Here is a 16849-nt window from a genome sequence, read left to right on the forward strand (position 1 = left end):
TCAAGTCACACTTAACATAAACATCAAATATAAATAAATGATTCCAAGTATTTAAAAAAATAATACCAAACTCAAAGATATGTCAAAGCCAATAAAAGATTCCAATTGCTTATAATTCATAATACAAGATTGAATTGTAGGATTAACCATTTTGGCACAAATTTACTCCCTCTTGACCTCCGTCGATAAGCATCTAACTGCCGCCACATAATAGAAAATTTTCCAATACTCGCTAGAAAAAGGAAAATTATACCTAATTTACAAACGATCACCGTCTCTCATATAATTGTGTTTCACATGTAAGGGTGAATGTAGTCGTGCTTTTTGTGGCAATTGATGGGGTTGATACCTGCAGTACCTCCATTCTCTGAGGCGCGGATTTGAGAAGATGAGGGTTCGGCTACATGGTAATCTATCCCAAACCACAAGAATGTAGCTGTTATATGGTTATGTTTTCAAAAATATTTTTTCGCTATATAAATCACCATCAATCGCTTGAAAAACTACACCAACCTTATACACTCTCTTTAATTCCATTCCAACATTTTTTTTCTTCAAATTCAAATCTTGTCTATTAATGGTAAATCCAAAAAAAACAAGCTCTACCAAAAGAAGAAACCATTCAGGAGAATGAGGTCAAGGAGCAATTTCAAACATTTCCATTTTGATATTGGATTTCCCTTTTTAAGATGTCTCAGAGCAAGCAAAGTCTGACCTTATCTACTTATAAGCGCAGAGGGAAAGTAGCAACTGGATTTGGACCATATGGGGCTTCCTTCCGAACTACGGATAGGCTACCAGGCTTTGCAGTTCGACCCACAAGAATACCCAAGCTTACTTCACGAAATTCAAATCCCAAATTATCCCTAATAACCACAATATCAACACCAACATTAACAAATGTCGGAGGAACAATCTTATAACCAATTTGGATTCTCTCAAGACTACCCTCATTTATAATAAGTTCCCATAAAATCAAACTCCATATTCCATCCTCGAAACCCCTATGCCATATTACGTTCCTAACATATAACATTTTGGTGATCCTGAAAACAACAAATTGTTCGACAAAATGCAACCTATCCCTCAAAACCAAACGACAAATCAAGCGAAGAAACCTAACGCACCCCTCAAACCAAAGCCAAACCCACAAGAAATTTTACCCGATAGGTAAAACAATGACCATGGTAAGAAAGAGAAGAAGTGACGATGTCCAAGGATTTTATTAGTGTTTCAGAAGACGAAGAACTGGGAAATCATCAACAAGTAGACTTATTTTGGCAGCAAGTTCCAGAACACTTCAGTACTCAACTTCGTTATACCGGTCGTACTCAAAATGGAAGGATTTGTAGGAGAAATTAAACAACTTCAAGCATATACAACAACAAGTGCAACATCCATGCTACCAGGAGATCAAACATCAATGTTTTAAAGTTAACACAAAGTGAGTATCACAAAGTCTTCGGATCAAAACCTTTTCAACATTCGACGGCACGGGATATTTTAAATCACCATCCGAAATGGCTAACCATTAGCGTAATGGGTGAAAATCTTCACATCCTTCATAAAAATGACCAAAACATTTGACTTCATCACGTACACAGCCTCTTCGGATGCCCAAAATTTCATCTCACTTTAACAAGGAAGCTGATGAGTTTGATGTTGTAGAGTTTCATGTCGAATAACCACAAAATCGACAATGAAAAAGGGAAGAAAATGCATTGGAAAAGATGGATTATTTGTGTTATAGTTGTGAAGGATAAAAATGAGAGAAAAAACTGATGTGACACTTAGGTGGCACGAGGATTGAGATAATTGAGGGAGATGGATTGTAACACCCAATTTTGAAAGTACTCGAATGTGGCTTCGGAGGCCAAAGGTATAGGCGTAATGGGACAATTCGGTCTTTTATGGTCTCGGGTCTTATCAGGAAGGTTTTATGCTTTGGGGTGTGGCTAGGATCATAGAGCTTTCCGCCACCTTTTCGTGGATATAAAGTTCGTCAGAAACGAACTTAGAACAAAGAAGTTATAGCACTTTGAAGTATTTTGCAATATTGGTCCCTAATGGAGAAAAGTGGCAAGAAGGTACCATGCATGCAAGGTGGCCAGCACGAAATTATGCCCAACGTAAGTTGGGGGTACACCCAACTTAGAGGAGTAAGTGGACGTGGGTGTTGGAGGAGTACGCCCAGCGTACGCTCAGAGTTCCTAAACCTTAATTTTGGGGCTAAGCACTATATAAAGAACATAATGCCCTTGATATCAGCCTCCCTCTAACCCATAGATAGCCACCATGAAACCCTAATCCTTCTTTGAGTGTTCTTGGAGCTTGGAAGTCCATGAGAGAACATTTTGGTGTGGTGAATCCATTTTCCAAGCAAGTGAAGAGCAAAGCAAGGTGGTGGTTCAAAGGAGAAGCTGTGGATCCGATATTGTTGCTTCATTTCAGATCATCTTGAGGTATAAAATTTTGAACTTGCCTCTTAAATGGTTAGATTTATTATGTTGAGTTTTTGGACTTTTTTGGTCCCAAGAATGGAGCTTTATGGTTCAAATTCGATTCGTAGGCTTATAGTTGCCACTCTCAGTGCTAACTGAGTCCTTAAGGAAGAAAGTTGCCATCTTGGATGCCTTAATGGGTTCATGCATGAGTTAAGATCACTTTCATGGAAATAGAATACCATTTTTGGAGTTTGGGCTTATTTGGGTCATGTAAAGTCACCAAGTCAGTGACTTTATGGATTAAGACGTTGAAGAGGACTTGGATATGTGATTATAGCCGTTGGAATAGAGTATTAAGTGCTTAATCAGAAAAGTGACTTATTAGAGAAGTACGTCGGGCGTACAAGCATGTACGCGCAACGTACACGCCATTCAGCCAGTACGCTTAGCGTATAGAGGAGTACGCCCCGCGTACTCAACATATATGGGCTTGGCGTGTTTTGGGCCTCGGGTTGGGCCATGCTTTGGACTTTGTTTCTTTGGGCCTTGGTGGGCCATCAGAAGTTAGATATTTGGGCTAAGAATACGTTTGGGCTTTAGGGTAAGGCCTATAAGAGGGATTGGGCCCAATTTGGCCATTAGTGGGCCACTAGTGGACTTGGGAAGTCTACCTATTAGGCCTTTCATATTTTGGTTTTTGGGGCCTTAGTTTTGGACCATTTTAGATAAGGGGTAAAATGGTCATTTTACCCTAAGGAGGATTGTTGGTTTGGACTAATTGTCATTTTGGTAATGGTAGCTCGAGGATTCGAAAGATCAACAGTTTGGGGATCTGCCAGCTAGTAGCGAGAGGTTATTCGCATGATTCTACAGTCAGCTTATGAGGTGAGTTTTCTCCTGTAGGAACGGGTCTAAGGCACCAATGCCGACCCATTTATGTGTGTTAGCGTATGTCGGACTTAGGTCCGATGTCGGGGGTAGCCCGATGCATGTTATATGTTACCGGACTTTGGCCCGATGTCAGGGCAAGCCCGAGGAATGTTTAGCTTATATGTTATTTGTTACATGTGTCGGGCTTCGGTCCGATGCCGGGGCAAGCCCGAGGAATGTTTATATGTTTCCGGATTTTGGTCCGATGTCGAGCGGGGCCTGAGGAAGGAATTTATGTTTAGTTATACTTGTTATCTTTGTGATACTTGTATGTTCCTAGTAGAGAGGTGAGTGTGGGTGGGGTCTCGTATCTCATCACTAGCCGAGAGTGGACGGGGTTCCATCTCTCACATTAACAGAGTAGGGGTGGTGCCCATGAAAGGCGAGGCCTTAGACTAGAGTATGTGGTGTAGCGTATGATTCTTTGTGTACTAGTATGACTATATGATATCGTTTGTATGTGTATAGTGGGCGGGGCCTAGTTACTGGCGCGGCCTAGTAGAAACATATATGTATACTGAGCGGGGATCGATGTCAGGCGGGGCCTGATGCTAGATTAGTCGGATGTCGGGCGGGGCTCGAGGTAACGGGCTAGGCCCATGTATGCTGTTATGTGATTATGTGTATGGTATGTGGTAGTTTGGGGAGACTCACTAAGCTTCGTGCTTACAGTTTTCAGTTTTGGTTTCAGGTACTTCCGATAGCAAATGGAAGAGTTCGGGATGACTGCATGGCACACACCACAACTTTTATCCTGGGATGATTTACTCTGATGTTTTGACATGTGATTTGATACATTGACAATTGTTATGATATTTTTGAGATACATGATTTATGACTTTTATATGATGATGATATTTATAGTTTTATTAATAATTTAAAAATGAAATTTTTGGACTGTATTTTTGGGATGTTTCATGGATTCCCTCCACCCTAACAAAATTATTGAAAAGAAATTAAAAAAATATATATATAAAAACACAAATCCATATTCATCCATAATTTTTATGCCCTAGAGAAGCAGAAGTTCTATATTGTGGAAATAAATAAATAAATAAACACAAATTCATGGGCAAAAAGTCGATTAAAACAAATTAAGCAACCAAAGTTCAATGATGTACAATGTAGAAGTATTGTGGGGGAGTGCTTGGAATTTCTGGCTTATATTACTCATAAACTACTCGATTCAAGGTTGTTATACGTTTTATTACTGATTTTCGGAAATCAAGCGTTTTAAAAATACCGAAGCAGGATTGTTATTCATTTTTCAACAAAAATACATTCAGAAAATCTTACAATCATTCTATTTTGATCAGTCCAAACCAGTTGGAACTCCTTTTGTAACACATTTTAAAATTGGTCGAAGTACTATACCAACTACATATGAGAAAAGAAATTACATGAACATGGTTCCATATTCGAGTGTTGTTGGAAGTCTCATGTATATGATGGTATGTACCATACCTAATTTGGATCATAAGTTAGTGTATAAGCAAGTTTATAAGTAATTCAAGAAATGTCATTCGAAAGCAGTCAAGTGGATTATGCGATACTTGAAGGGAATTTTTGATGTTTATCTGTTGTATGTGCTAACACATGAAATAGTGACTTGGTTGGATATGCAGACTCAAACCATGGCGGTAATCTGCTGAAAATAAGATAACTTACTTGTTATATTTCCACTTTATATAGATGTGCTATTAGTTGGAAGTCAATGTTATAGGCTATCATTGCCTTGTCTGTAACTGAATTGAAATACATGTCAATAACTAAAAGTATAAATGAAGGTATATGGTTAAATGGTTTAGTTAAGAGTCTTAGATTAAAGGTGGAAAAGCCTATCTTATAATGTAACAATCAGAGTGCTTTGTGTCTTGCGAGAAATCCAGTTTACTATGAGAAGACAAAGAATATTGAAGTCGGGTTGAATTTCATTTATGTGACATTCTGGAGGAAGAAAAATTCTCTATCTTGAAAATTGATACTAAGGTGAATCCAGCAGACAATTTGACAATGTCATTTCCCACAGCAAAGTTCAAGCTTTGCTTGGACTTAGTAGATGTGCGTAGGAGTTAAGTCCCTACGAAGAGATTGGTAGGAGGAAGCTGGAAGTTCTTGGTTTTTAGAGCTTGGAGTACTAAAGACTTGAAAGACATAATGGAGCATTTGGATTAAGGTTGAAGCTTTTGGCCGGATGCGGTAGAGGCAAGCCAAATGCACTCCAACATGTGAGACAAGCCAAATGTGTTGTAGGCTTTTCCAAATACGCTAGAGGCATTGCCTAATGCAATCTAACATGGTTTACTATTCTACAGCATGGCCAAAGGCACCGGGCTGGTCCCTCATGTGCTGGGATCGCTTTGGAACTTCAAGAATGCATCGACTTTCTCCAAATGTGCACTCTTGGTGCAAATGTGCTCTTTAGTGTAAATATGATCTTGATATAAATGTACTCACTTAGTTTAAAAGGTGCTCTCAATTACATGGTGTCTTGTGATTGGTTGACATCCATTTGGGCCTAAAAATGGATGGGCCTAGGCCACTAAGTTTTATGTTTGATTATCGGTCTATAAATAGGGTCTGCTAGATAGCATTTAAGTGGTGCTCCTTTTGTGGTCTTTAGTCTGTCTCGATTTGCACTGTTTATCTATGTTTAAGCCCTTGAATAAGAATACTCCCACCTACCGTATGGATGTAAGTCACATTGATTGAACCATGTTAAATATTGTGCCTTGTGTGTGTGTGTAATCTTTCTCGTTTATTCCCGACAATATTTGATTAAAAAACCGAACTAACAGACATATACTTGAAATATTAAAACGTAACGATCAAAAAACTAACTTCTTATTATAATGGTCAAACAAATTATCCCCTCACCAAAAGAATAGAGATTCACAATCATGTTAAGTTTTGTTCATTATGTTAAGTTTTGTTCATTAATATGAGTATACTTTAACTATGGATACAATATTTTGTAAATTGCATGGTTATCATTAAGATATATTCATAACATAAACACCTTTTATAAAACAAAAACAAAACAAAACCTACATGATTTAGGTGCATAATACTAATTCAACGTGCATACTTGGTATTATGGTAAAAATTTCAAGACTCAAGATTGGATATCATTCTCGTTGTTCTTGTAGACATTATGATTTATCTTTTTGTTCTTGTAAGATTGTAATTTAGTAGTAATTTACCTATCGTGTTTCGTGAAACTGGTTAGTATCTCTTACCTATAAAAAAATGAATATTTTACATAATTGTATGTCAATGCCATATTAGAATTCTTATAAATATATAAGAAACATAATTAATAATCTAAACATGACAAGTGACAACTAATCCATCTACCTAATCCGTTTAAATAGAATATCTTATCCTAATCTTCCATAATCCTAATTTATAAACTAAACTTTCCATTTTTAAATCTATTGCAAATTAAATCAGTTGTATTAAGTTGTTAACTTGTCATATTTCATAAAACTTGATAATCATAGATATTAGTTTTTTTTAACTGACAAATATAAATATATAATTTATTCTTAAATTAAGACCTAATTTCATCTATGTTTATGACGAGACTTGAACCATCGACATAAAAAAATTGATGGCACCACACAGTGGCGAATCTAGAATAAAAAACTATGTGGTTTCTAATGTAAATGAATTGAAAAAAATATATAAAAGAGTAAACAGTTATGTTGGTGGTGGTGTCGGGTCAGATCGAATCGGATTGTATGCCTTAAAATATTTAAACATCACTTCAATAGTTCTAATAAAGTTTTTACAAGTGAACCATATGAGGTCTTATATCTTGAAACATATTTATAATTTTGTCGTTATCGATATTTTTTAAAATATTTTTTCAATATACGATACTAAATTATCACTTAAAAATTAATCACTTATTTTTTTACGTATACAAGAAATCTAAGATTTTAAAGTTTGTGGATTGATTATGGTCGATGGAGGGGATGAACGACAACAAAGTGCGACCGGGCAATGGCGTGGTCAGATAGTGATTGTCGAATGGAAGTCGGCAGCCTCAACAGTTTAAGGCTTGAAGCCGCATGGAACGAGAGTCATTAAATGACGTTTCTAATTTTTTTTTAAAAAATTTTAGATGGATTGGGCTATATTTAAACATTGTGCTTTTTCTAAATGGTTATTAGGTATAAAAAAATATGGGTTCATGGACATTCCTTTTCCTAAAGGAAAAATTGATATTCCTTTCTTTAAAAACTTATTAGGTAGTTCTTTTAAAAATAATAAGGTAGTTCCCATTTATTTTATATAAATACCTCTATTATAATTTAAAAAAAAGGTAGGTCCTAGGTGGACCAACGCATGGTAGGGCGGTCGACCCAGTCAACATTAGAATAAGAGATCAAACGATCAACATTTGACGGACAGGGGAGAAGACCATGCATCAACGTACCTTGAAGGTACCACAAAATACACTTGAGAGCATGAAAGTGTAGGCACGTAGATCATGCATGAAAAGACAGACCTGTTGCACATTATACACAATATCAGGATGAGTGAAAGTCAAGTATCGCAAAGCTCCAAGAAGAGTACGATAGAGGGTAGGATCATCTACCAGATCACCGCCAACAACAAGTTTGCTTTTGGTGTCAGCAGGGTGTTGTAGGGATCGCATGTAGTCATATTGGCACGAGTAGTGATCTCCTTAGCAAAGGAAGATTGAGAAAGAAAGAGTCCAAAAGAGTTATGAGTGGCAGAAATACAAAGAAATAAGGAAATAGGTTCGAGATCAGACATTGGTAACTCAGAGGAAAGTTCATAGATGACCTAGGAAATAAGAGTAGGAGAAGAGGTGGTAAGAATGATGTTGTCAACATACAGAAGGAGGTAGATAGTAGCGGGGCCGCGATGATAGGTGAAGAGAGAGCAATCCGATTTGCTACTGATAAATCCAAGCATGGATAAATAGACAACAAAATGCTGATACCAAGCACGAGGAGCTTGCATTAGCCCATAAAGAGCTTTATGTAAATGACATACATGATCTAGAAATTGGTTGTTGACATAGCCAGGAGGTTGATGCATGTAAACAGTCTCAATTAAATCATCATGAAGGAAAACATTTTGACATCAAGCTGATGGATGATCCAATTGCGAGAAATAGAGATGTTGAGAACAATGCGGATGGCAACTGGTTTAACAATAGGACTGAACGTGCCATCAAAATCCAAGCCCGACTTTTGAGAAAAAACTTGAGCAACAAGGTGACCTTTGTAGCGATCCAAGCAGCCATGGATGTCAAAGTTGTGACAATACAGCTATTGACAAAACACATTATTAGCAAATGCGGGTTTTGGAACAAGATCCCAAGTGTTGTTGGAGAGAAATGTAGACATTTCAGAATCTGTAGCTGCATGACGTAACATCCGGTTTCAAGAAGTTTCCTATTTTAGGAATTATTGATCATTGGGAAATTAATGGACCAAATTAGGGCCCTCGACTTCAAGGGGCTTGGGTTTTAGACCCAATTGGATGTGGATTATCTAGGTTATGTGATCCAAGCTCTCAGATTGTATTTTGGAATCAAAGAGTATAATGGTGAAAGCAATGCTTCAGACTTTTCCTCAAATTAAGGATTCTAGTTCGGTAAGTATTAAGTCAAAGGAGATTAGATGGGATTATAGGGCTTTTCTTTACCTTTCCAAGCATATAAAGAACGCCGAAAACAGAGTTGGGACGCATAATTTATGACCATTGGAAGTTAGGAATGAAATGGGTGTTGGCCAGTATGTTGGGCATACTACATGAAGGAAGTGCGGTCATCCTTTGAGTACGTCAGGCGTACATATGGTACACAGGGCGTACTCACGTGATTCTTAAACCTAAATTTTAGTGTTTGGACTGTAACATCCATAAAATTTCATAAAAATTTAAACTTTTAAAAACAACCATTTATTTATAGAAGTATTTACAAAAATCGTTGTCTCCAAAACATTATTTAAAAATAAAAAATCTCTTTCAACATAGGTTTCAAACTTTTAAATTATCAGAGTTTCCCAGAAATCAAAAGTCCAAAATGCGAGGATGTGTACGGTCACGCCTTCACCCACATAAGATCCGTTGAAGTACATGAAACCATATACCAAAACTGTAAGCACGAAGCTTAGTGAGTTCCCCCAAAATACCAACATACAAATAGATAACATAAACAAATAACAACATGCTCAAATACTCATGCTTAGCCCAATCAGCCTTGAGATGGAATACCAGGCATGTCTACGGTGGGCTCAATCATCCTCGGGGTGGAATACCCTCGTATCATAAGCAATTTTGTCCAATCAACCATCGGGTTGGAATACCAAACATGTCGGGTCCATTCAACCATCAGGTTGGAATACCCCAGGCCTGTTGACTGACACATAAAGTAGACCAGTGTCACTACAATCCATACTATCATATCGGGTCCAATCAACCATCGGGTTGGAATACCCCAGGCCCAATCAACCCTCGGGTTGGAATGCCAATACCCAACGGGTCCAATCATCATCGAGATGGAATACCCTCAAGCCCTCAGTACGAGTCTGGCATACCGCCCAATCCTCAGCTCGTATCTGGAATGCTCCTGGGTTTGTTGGCTACCGCACGGAGCAGTATAACCTCAACCCAACACAACATGTCGGCATATAATAGATAAACATATAAATAGTCTACATGCATACATGCAGATCTACAGATCACTACTCATAGCATCATCCTATAAACCAGGATACCGATCTAACAAATCACTATTGAACAATAACATACTATCACATAACAGGATATCTAATCCAATGTTTCGGCCTTGGTGCCATCGACCCAAAAGTACAGTGAGAAAAACTCACCTCGAATGCAGAAGTTCCCCGAAAGAAAATCTTAGTTACTGCCCTGCCGCCTTCCCGAGCTATCGATACCAACAACACACCCAATTAACAATTAGTTCCATGATATAATCCATAATCCATACTTGGGGTAAAATGAAAATTTTACCCCTGACCCAACATGAACCAAAACCGAGGCCCAAAACCAAAAGATCCACAAAGTCCCACTTAATGGCCCAATTTTCCAAATTGGGCCCAACCCCATATGGGCCTTATCCTAAGCCCATAATTTTCCTTATTACAATTCATATTACTTCAAGCATCCCATGTGACAAACTTAGTCAATGACATAAATCAAAAGTCAAAGTCCACGGTCCAAGTTGACCTAATTCGTCGAGTTTCTTCATCAATTGCACAGGTTGGGTTAAACCAAGTTAACTTGCTGAGTTGATCATAAAATCGTCGAGTTCCTCTATCAGTCTGAAAATGTCGGGGAAAACTGAGCCAACTCGCCAATTTTATCCAACAAACTCGTCGAGTTCGCCAGAAACCCACCTCTTAATACATTAAGCACTTAATCCACAAGGACATGACTCCAAATCATAGATCTGACTTCCTTGAGCTGGAGAACCACATAAAGTAGCCAACTTTATGTTCATGCATGTCTAAATGAAGCTCTTAAGCTTGGAATGGACTTAATAACTGACTTAATGCATGCATGACACCAAAATCATCATAAAGTTTGCACCTTTAAGCTCAAGGGTACCAAAACCAACTTAGATATGAAGGAACTGAAGGGTTTTGAGCATTCTAACACTCATATGGTGTACATGCAACCCTAAATACATTGGATCTATGTTTTCTCTATTATACATGCAAACTTGAACTTTCCAAGGTATTACCCTAACTAGCATACTATGAAGCAACTATACTACAAGAAACTAGTAAGATAACATACCTTTTGGTGAAACTTGAAGTCTTGAACTTTAAGAGCTTAGCCCCAATAGTGTGGAAGCCTCAAGTGGAATCACAAATCACCAAAACCAACTTGGAATAACTAGAGAATAAGGATACTTAGGTTCTTCTTATGAAATCGGCCTTGCCCTCATTTCTATGCACTAATGCCATTTTCATGAACCAAGGACCTCTTTATATGGTGTAGAGGATTAGGGTTACATTCATGTAAACCCTAATACCCATGACCTTTCATTTTCATAGGATCCATGGGTTAAACACTCCATGGACTATCCATGAAAGCTTAGCCCAACCTAAATGAACTTGGTCCACCATAACTTGGTCCATCACATATCTATATATATATATATATATATATATATATATATATATATATATATATATATAAGAGTCCATTTTTAATTAGTTCCTTTTTTATCACTAGATTAATTCTAAATTAATTCTTGATCAATACTAATTAAATAATATGATTTCATATTAATATATTAGAACTTATAATACATTAATATAAATCACTAGTATCATTTTTCTCATTTAGTTTATCCAATTGTTCCGGTGAAGTGCAGTCTAAATGGACCATGCCAAGTCGGGTCAAATACATACCAATAATAGTTATGGGCTTAGACATCTAATCCAACAGGAACAACCCCTAAATGACTTTACTCCATCATCATCCCAAAAAAGAGGCCAAAACACAAGAAAAGCCAAAATAAGGAGATTTAATCATCCATAAGTCAAGGTATGAACTTGATACCTTAAAGTGACTGCAAGAAATGGAGTGATTATGGATCAAATACTTCCTTCTCCAAGCTAGAAACTTCAAGATCTTCTAATTACTTCACAATGCACAAAATGAGCACCAAACTTCCTTCCAAGGCTCCAAAAACTTGACAATGGAGGCTACAACTCGATTTAGGGTTTGGACAATAGTGGAGGCTGATAAGGAGGCCAGAAGAAAGACTTAAGGACTTTAAATAAGGTGCAAGACCCTAAAAATTAGGGTTTCCTTCCCAGCTGCCAACTCGTCGAGTTGAGGCTCCCCAACTCGTCGAGTTGGTTCATTAAACCCCCACGATCCATCCATCTTCAACACGACGAGTTGGTCCCTCCAACTCGTCGAGTTGACCTAGAAATTGGGTTAATCTCAACAATTCCTCCTCAAGATTTCAAATGTTACATGGACCCTATATAACCTCATTATCTCCCTTGAGGCAGACCTCATTAATTTCGAAACCCTTATCTTTGAGAGCTTGTTTTGGAACTTCAAAGTGTTCTTGGTGCTTTGTAGAAGAAGGATAAGCTCATCCTTGGGTATTTTTGCGGCTAGAGCTTCAAGATCTAGTATTTTTATCATCTTTGCTAGCTTCTAGAGGTATAAAGCTTCAAACTTTATGGCACTTTAGTGTAGATCTAGTTTTGGGTTAGGTTATGAGCATGTTTTGGTCCCATGGATTGGATCTTGTGAGTAGAAGGTACTCTAGAACCTTTAAGCCTTATTTCTAGCCATTTATGAGTTCATTAAGTCATAAAAATGAATCTTGATAGGTATATCTCTTACATACATGAGTTAGTAGTCTTTTGGTGAAGTTATGAATCTAGGGCTTTGGTTTGAACACCATTAAACCATGCAAAGTCATAAAGTCAGGAACTTTATGACTTAAGACTTCCCTTAGAGTCAGATCTGGGAGTTAGAGTTTAAGTCTTAAGGTATTAAGACTTGGAGTGGTGTTTAGGTATCAGCGACGTACATTGGGCGTACCTTCCCGGTACGCTGCATGTAATAGGTTTCAGCCCATTACCTCTTCTTTGAGCATGCGTTACATTGGGCATACAATGGTGGTACGTGGTCGTGCTCACCAGAAGCCATTTTAGGCTTTGGGTTATTTTGGGTTTTGGCCATGATTTGTTGGGCCAAGTATGGGAAGGGTAAAATACTCTTTTACCCATTAGCATGATAGAATATGATTGGACCTTTGATTATGGGTTATTACCATACTTATTGATTAGGATTGATCTTGGATATGTTCAGTGTGAGAAGTCGTGGTAGCAGCAACTCGAATGTGGGATTTGTTGACATCGGTTTGAGGTGAGTCTCCTGACTATACTTGTGGGTCGAAAGCACCAATACCAATCCACTGGAATGTGTTATGTATGATGCTAGTTGTCCTTGTGAATCTTGCTTTGTATGTTGGGTTGGGCCTATTGCATAATGGGTTGGACCTATTGATTAGGAAGGGCTAGGCCCAATGTGTGGGCTAGACCAAGAATATGTATGGTATGTGGTATTTTTGGGAACTCACTAAGTTTTGTGTTTACGTTTATGACAGCCGGATAAATCGAAAAAATAAATCTAACAAAGATAAAAAAAAAATAAAAAAAAAAAGTAAAGAGCATAAATCTTAACAGAAGGTAGAGAGAAATTAAATGTACCAACTATTTTAATTCGATGATTGAGAGGGTAACACATAAGAAGGCAGTTGTGTGCGGTCTTCAAAGAGGATGTGAAGGTGTTTAGTACAACACCAAGATGTTGTTGCGATGAAGAAACAAAGCAGTAGGAGACAACGATTGAGTAGTTGTCGACGGTGATAAGGGAAAACTTCAGAGGTAGCAGCGAAAAAAAGTATGGTGATTTAGGTTGTACGATCACTTTACAGGCTCGACACCATGTTGAATAATGTGAAAACCCATAATTAGGGTTACGTATATTGAAACAATATATATAGGGTACAAGATATACAAAGGGTCCTTATACTAAACAAACGAATAAAATATAGCTAAACTATTAAACAAATTTAACAAAACATGTGTAAGTGTGTATATGATATTTTTATTGAATAACTATAACAATAATATATCTTTTTGTATGCATATGCAATTGCACAAGACATGAGAATGGAACCGGGGATGAAAATATTGTATTAAGTATGATCGATGAAATTATGTTTTGTTCGAAACAATATTTCTTTAAAACATTACGAATTATATACATTGGCGGACCATAATAGGGACTGAGGGAGGCTGGTATTTAAAAAAAATAAAATATAAGGAAGATTGGTAGAGTGTTTGAATGATCTTTCGGTTTTGTTATATAAAAGACAACATGTTGAATGATTAGTTTAAAAATAATTTTGAAAGACTTAAAATCGACGAGGTCCATTTTGATTAACAATATATCAATAAGTTACATTTTTAGAGTGAAAAATTTTGAATAAATTTTTCTTGTCCATTTTGTTATGTTTTGAAAATTCAATTCTGCCCCTAGTTATTGTGTATGTGTTTCTGCCAAGATTATCTATGATTATATAGAACAACAAAAAAATCTTTATAAAATGATCTAAGACCTTCATTTTATATCGTACTTATTTCAATAGTAAAAAAATGAAAATTCATAATTATAGTCTTATGTTCAAGCCTAACATAATTTTAATTAATTATGATTTGTAGTCGTATGTTGACGATAAACCCGATTGATGAGAATGCACTTTACATTAGGGAGTAAATATTATGCTTTTATATTCGGAATTTTTAAAGAAGATGACTCATCCCCTCAATCATTTAATTTGGAGCTCACTTAAATTAACTATTCCACAACACATAATTAAGCTTAACTTCATAAACTTTTGTAGATAGCAGATATTATTGATTATTCATTTAATTTTTCTAAATAATTATTTTGTCTCCACTTCATAATCAAGAAATATTTCAATTTTTTAGGCCGGTGGGTAATCACCAATGAGTGGTCATGGTTAGGCTCTTTGGGCCCATGGTCGGTGCCTCCAAACATTCTCTATACATGAAATGCTAGTGGTCATTATTTAAACTGATTTCACAAAATAACTTTAAAGAATGAATATTTTTGAAAATACGAAAAACTTCAAATTGTGTACTATATAACCCTATGTTGAACAACTAGGAACTCACAAGTTTCAGCAAGTCATTCATCTTACAACTAGTTATTTAACTTTTTAAGTTCATAGTTTCGGTCTTAGAAACCTTGAAAATGGTGAAGTTGGCATTTGGTGATTTTGGTGATTCCTTCAGTGTTGGTTCAATTAAGTCTTATTTGGCTGAGTTCATTGCTACACTTCTTTTCGTTTTCGCTGGTGTTGGCTCGGCTATCGCATATGGTGAGTTTTTCATTTGGTCTAGTATGATTTATATCTATAAAATAATACTAGGTGTTATTTCTTTAAGAAATAAGACTCAATTGTTGTTGTAACATGAACTTGTATTGGAACTTTACAGGCAAGCTCACAACAGACGCACCATTAGACCCTGCCGGACTAGTAGCTGTTGCAGTGGCTCATGCTTTTGCATTGTTTGTCGGAGTCTCAATGGCAGCCAATATTTCCGGTGGTCATTTGAATCCAGCTGTCACCTTTGGATTGGCTATTGGCGGCAACATCACCATCCTGACTGGTTTATTTTACTGGATTGCTCAACTGCTCGGTGCCACTGCTGCTTGTTTTCTTCTCCAGTTTGTCACCGGTGGCTTGGTAAAACTCTATTTTATTATTTATAGTGAAACCTTTTAAATAATATATATATGTATGATGTATGTGTGTGTTTGTATGAAATCATGAATATGGGTATGTTGTTTGATATTTGGTAGGCTGTTCCAACCCACGGGGTTGCTGATGGAATGAATGGTCTACAAGGAGTAGTGTTTGAGATCATTATAACATTTGGGCTAGTCTACACTGTTTATGCAACTGCAGCGGACCCCAAAAAAGGCTCACTTGGAACCATCGCACCCATTGCCATTGGGTTCATCGTTGGAGCTAACATCTTGGCAGCCGGAGCATTCAGTGGTGGTTCCATGAACCCTGCCCGGTCCTTTGGACCTGCTGTGGTTAGTGGAGACTTCTCGCAAATTTGGATCTATTGGGTTGGACCACTTATTGGTGGTGGTCTAGCTGGACTTATCTATGGCGATGTATTCATTGGATCATATGCTGCACTCCCAGCCTCTGAAGACTATGCTTAAGAAGTTGTAATAGTTTTCATTGTGAAATTGTACTCATGCTTTATGTAGGTTGCAATTGTAATATCCTTTTTATTTGGCTTCCATTTTGAGAATTGTGGAAGGTAAAGGGTCATTGTTGATGAGATATTGTTATATATCTTATTCATATTTGGCCACCCCATAATCTCAAGTTTGTGATTTATTTTGCTTTGGTAAATTCTAAGATTGTAATCTTGAGATGTGAATAAGAAGTGTTTATGTCAAGTGATGAATGCATGGAAAAACAACCTATTTCGGTTCATTTGTTTATTAAAGCATCATATTTTTATTTTTATTTTCTAATAAAACATTGTGTTTTAATATATATATATATATATATATATATATATATATATATATATATATATATATATATATATATATATATATATATATATAAATTGAATAGATTTGTTAAATAGTTGCAGCCCTTGAAAAAGTTTTGGACCTTAAGACGATAGACTTTGAAGAAGTGGTTGGTTGCTTAAAAGCTTATGAGGAAAGAATCAAGGGAGAGGACAAAGTAACCGATCGAGACTCAAAACAAATTACTTTATTCCAAATCAGAATCTTCTAATAGAAACACCGAATCATCAAATAGGTAGAGGTCGGGGTTCAAATAACCGAGGAACAGGACGTGGTGG

General features: G+C 36.8%; 1 protein-coding gene across 1 annotated transcript; it reads left to right on the forward strand.

The window, feature by feature from the left end:
* Window positions 1-15106: 15106 nt before the first annotated feature.
* On the forward strand, window positions 15107-16467 carry LOC111882972 (probable aquaporin TIP-type RB7-5A). The gene is made up of 3 exons (XM_023879332.3): window positions 15107-15327; window positions 15446-15696; window positions 15813-16467. Exons 1-3 carry the CDS (start codon window positions 15201-15203, stop codon window positions 16185-16187), a joined length of 753 nt encoding a protein of 250 aa, XP_023735100.1. The 5' UTR covers window positions 15107-15200; the 3' UTR covers window positions 16188-16467.
* Window positions 16468-16849: the final 382 nt, after the last annotated feature.

The sequence above is a fragment of the Lactuca sativa genome, chromosome 6 (genome assembly GCF_002870075.4).
Source record: "Lactuca sativa cultivar Salinas chromosome 6, Lsat_Salinas_v11, whole genome shotgun sequence".
NCBI classification, from domain to species: domain Eukaryota; kingdom Viridiplantae; phylum Streptophyta; class Magnoliopsida; order Asterales; family Asteraceae; genus Lactuca; species Lactuca sativa.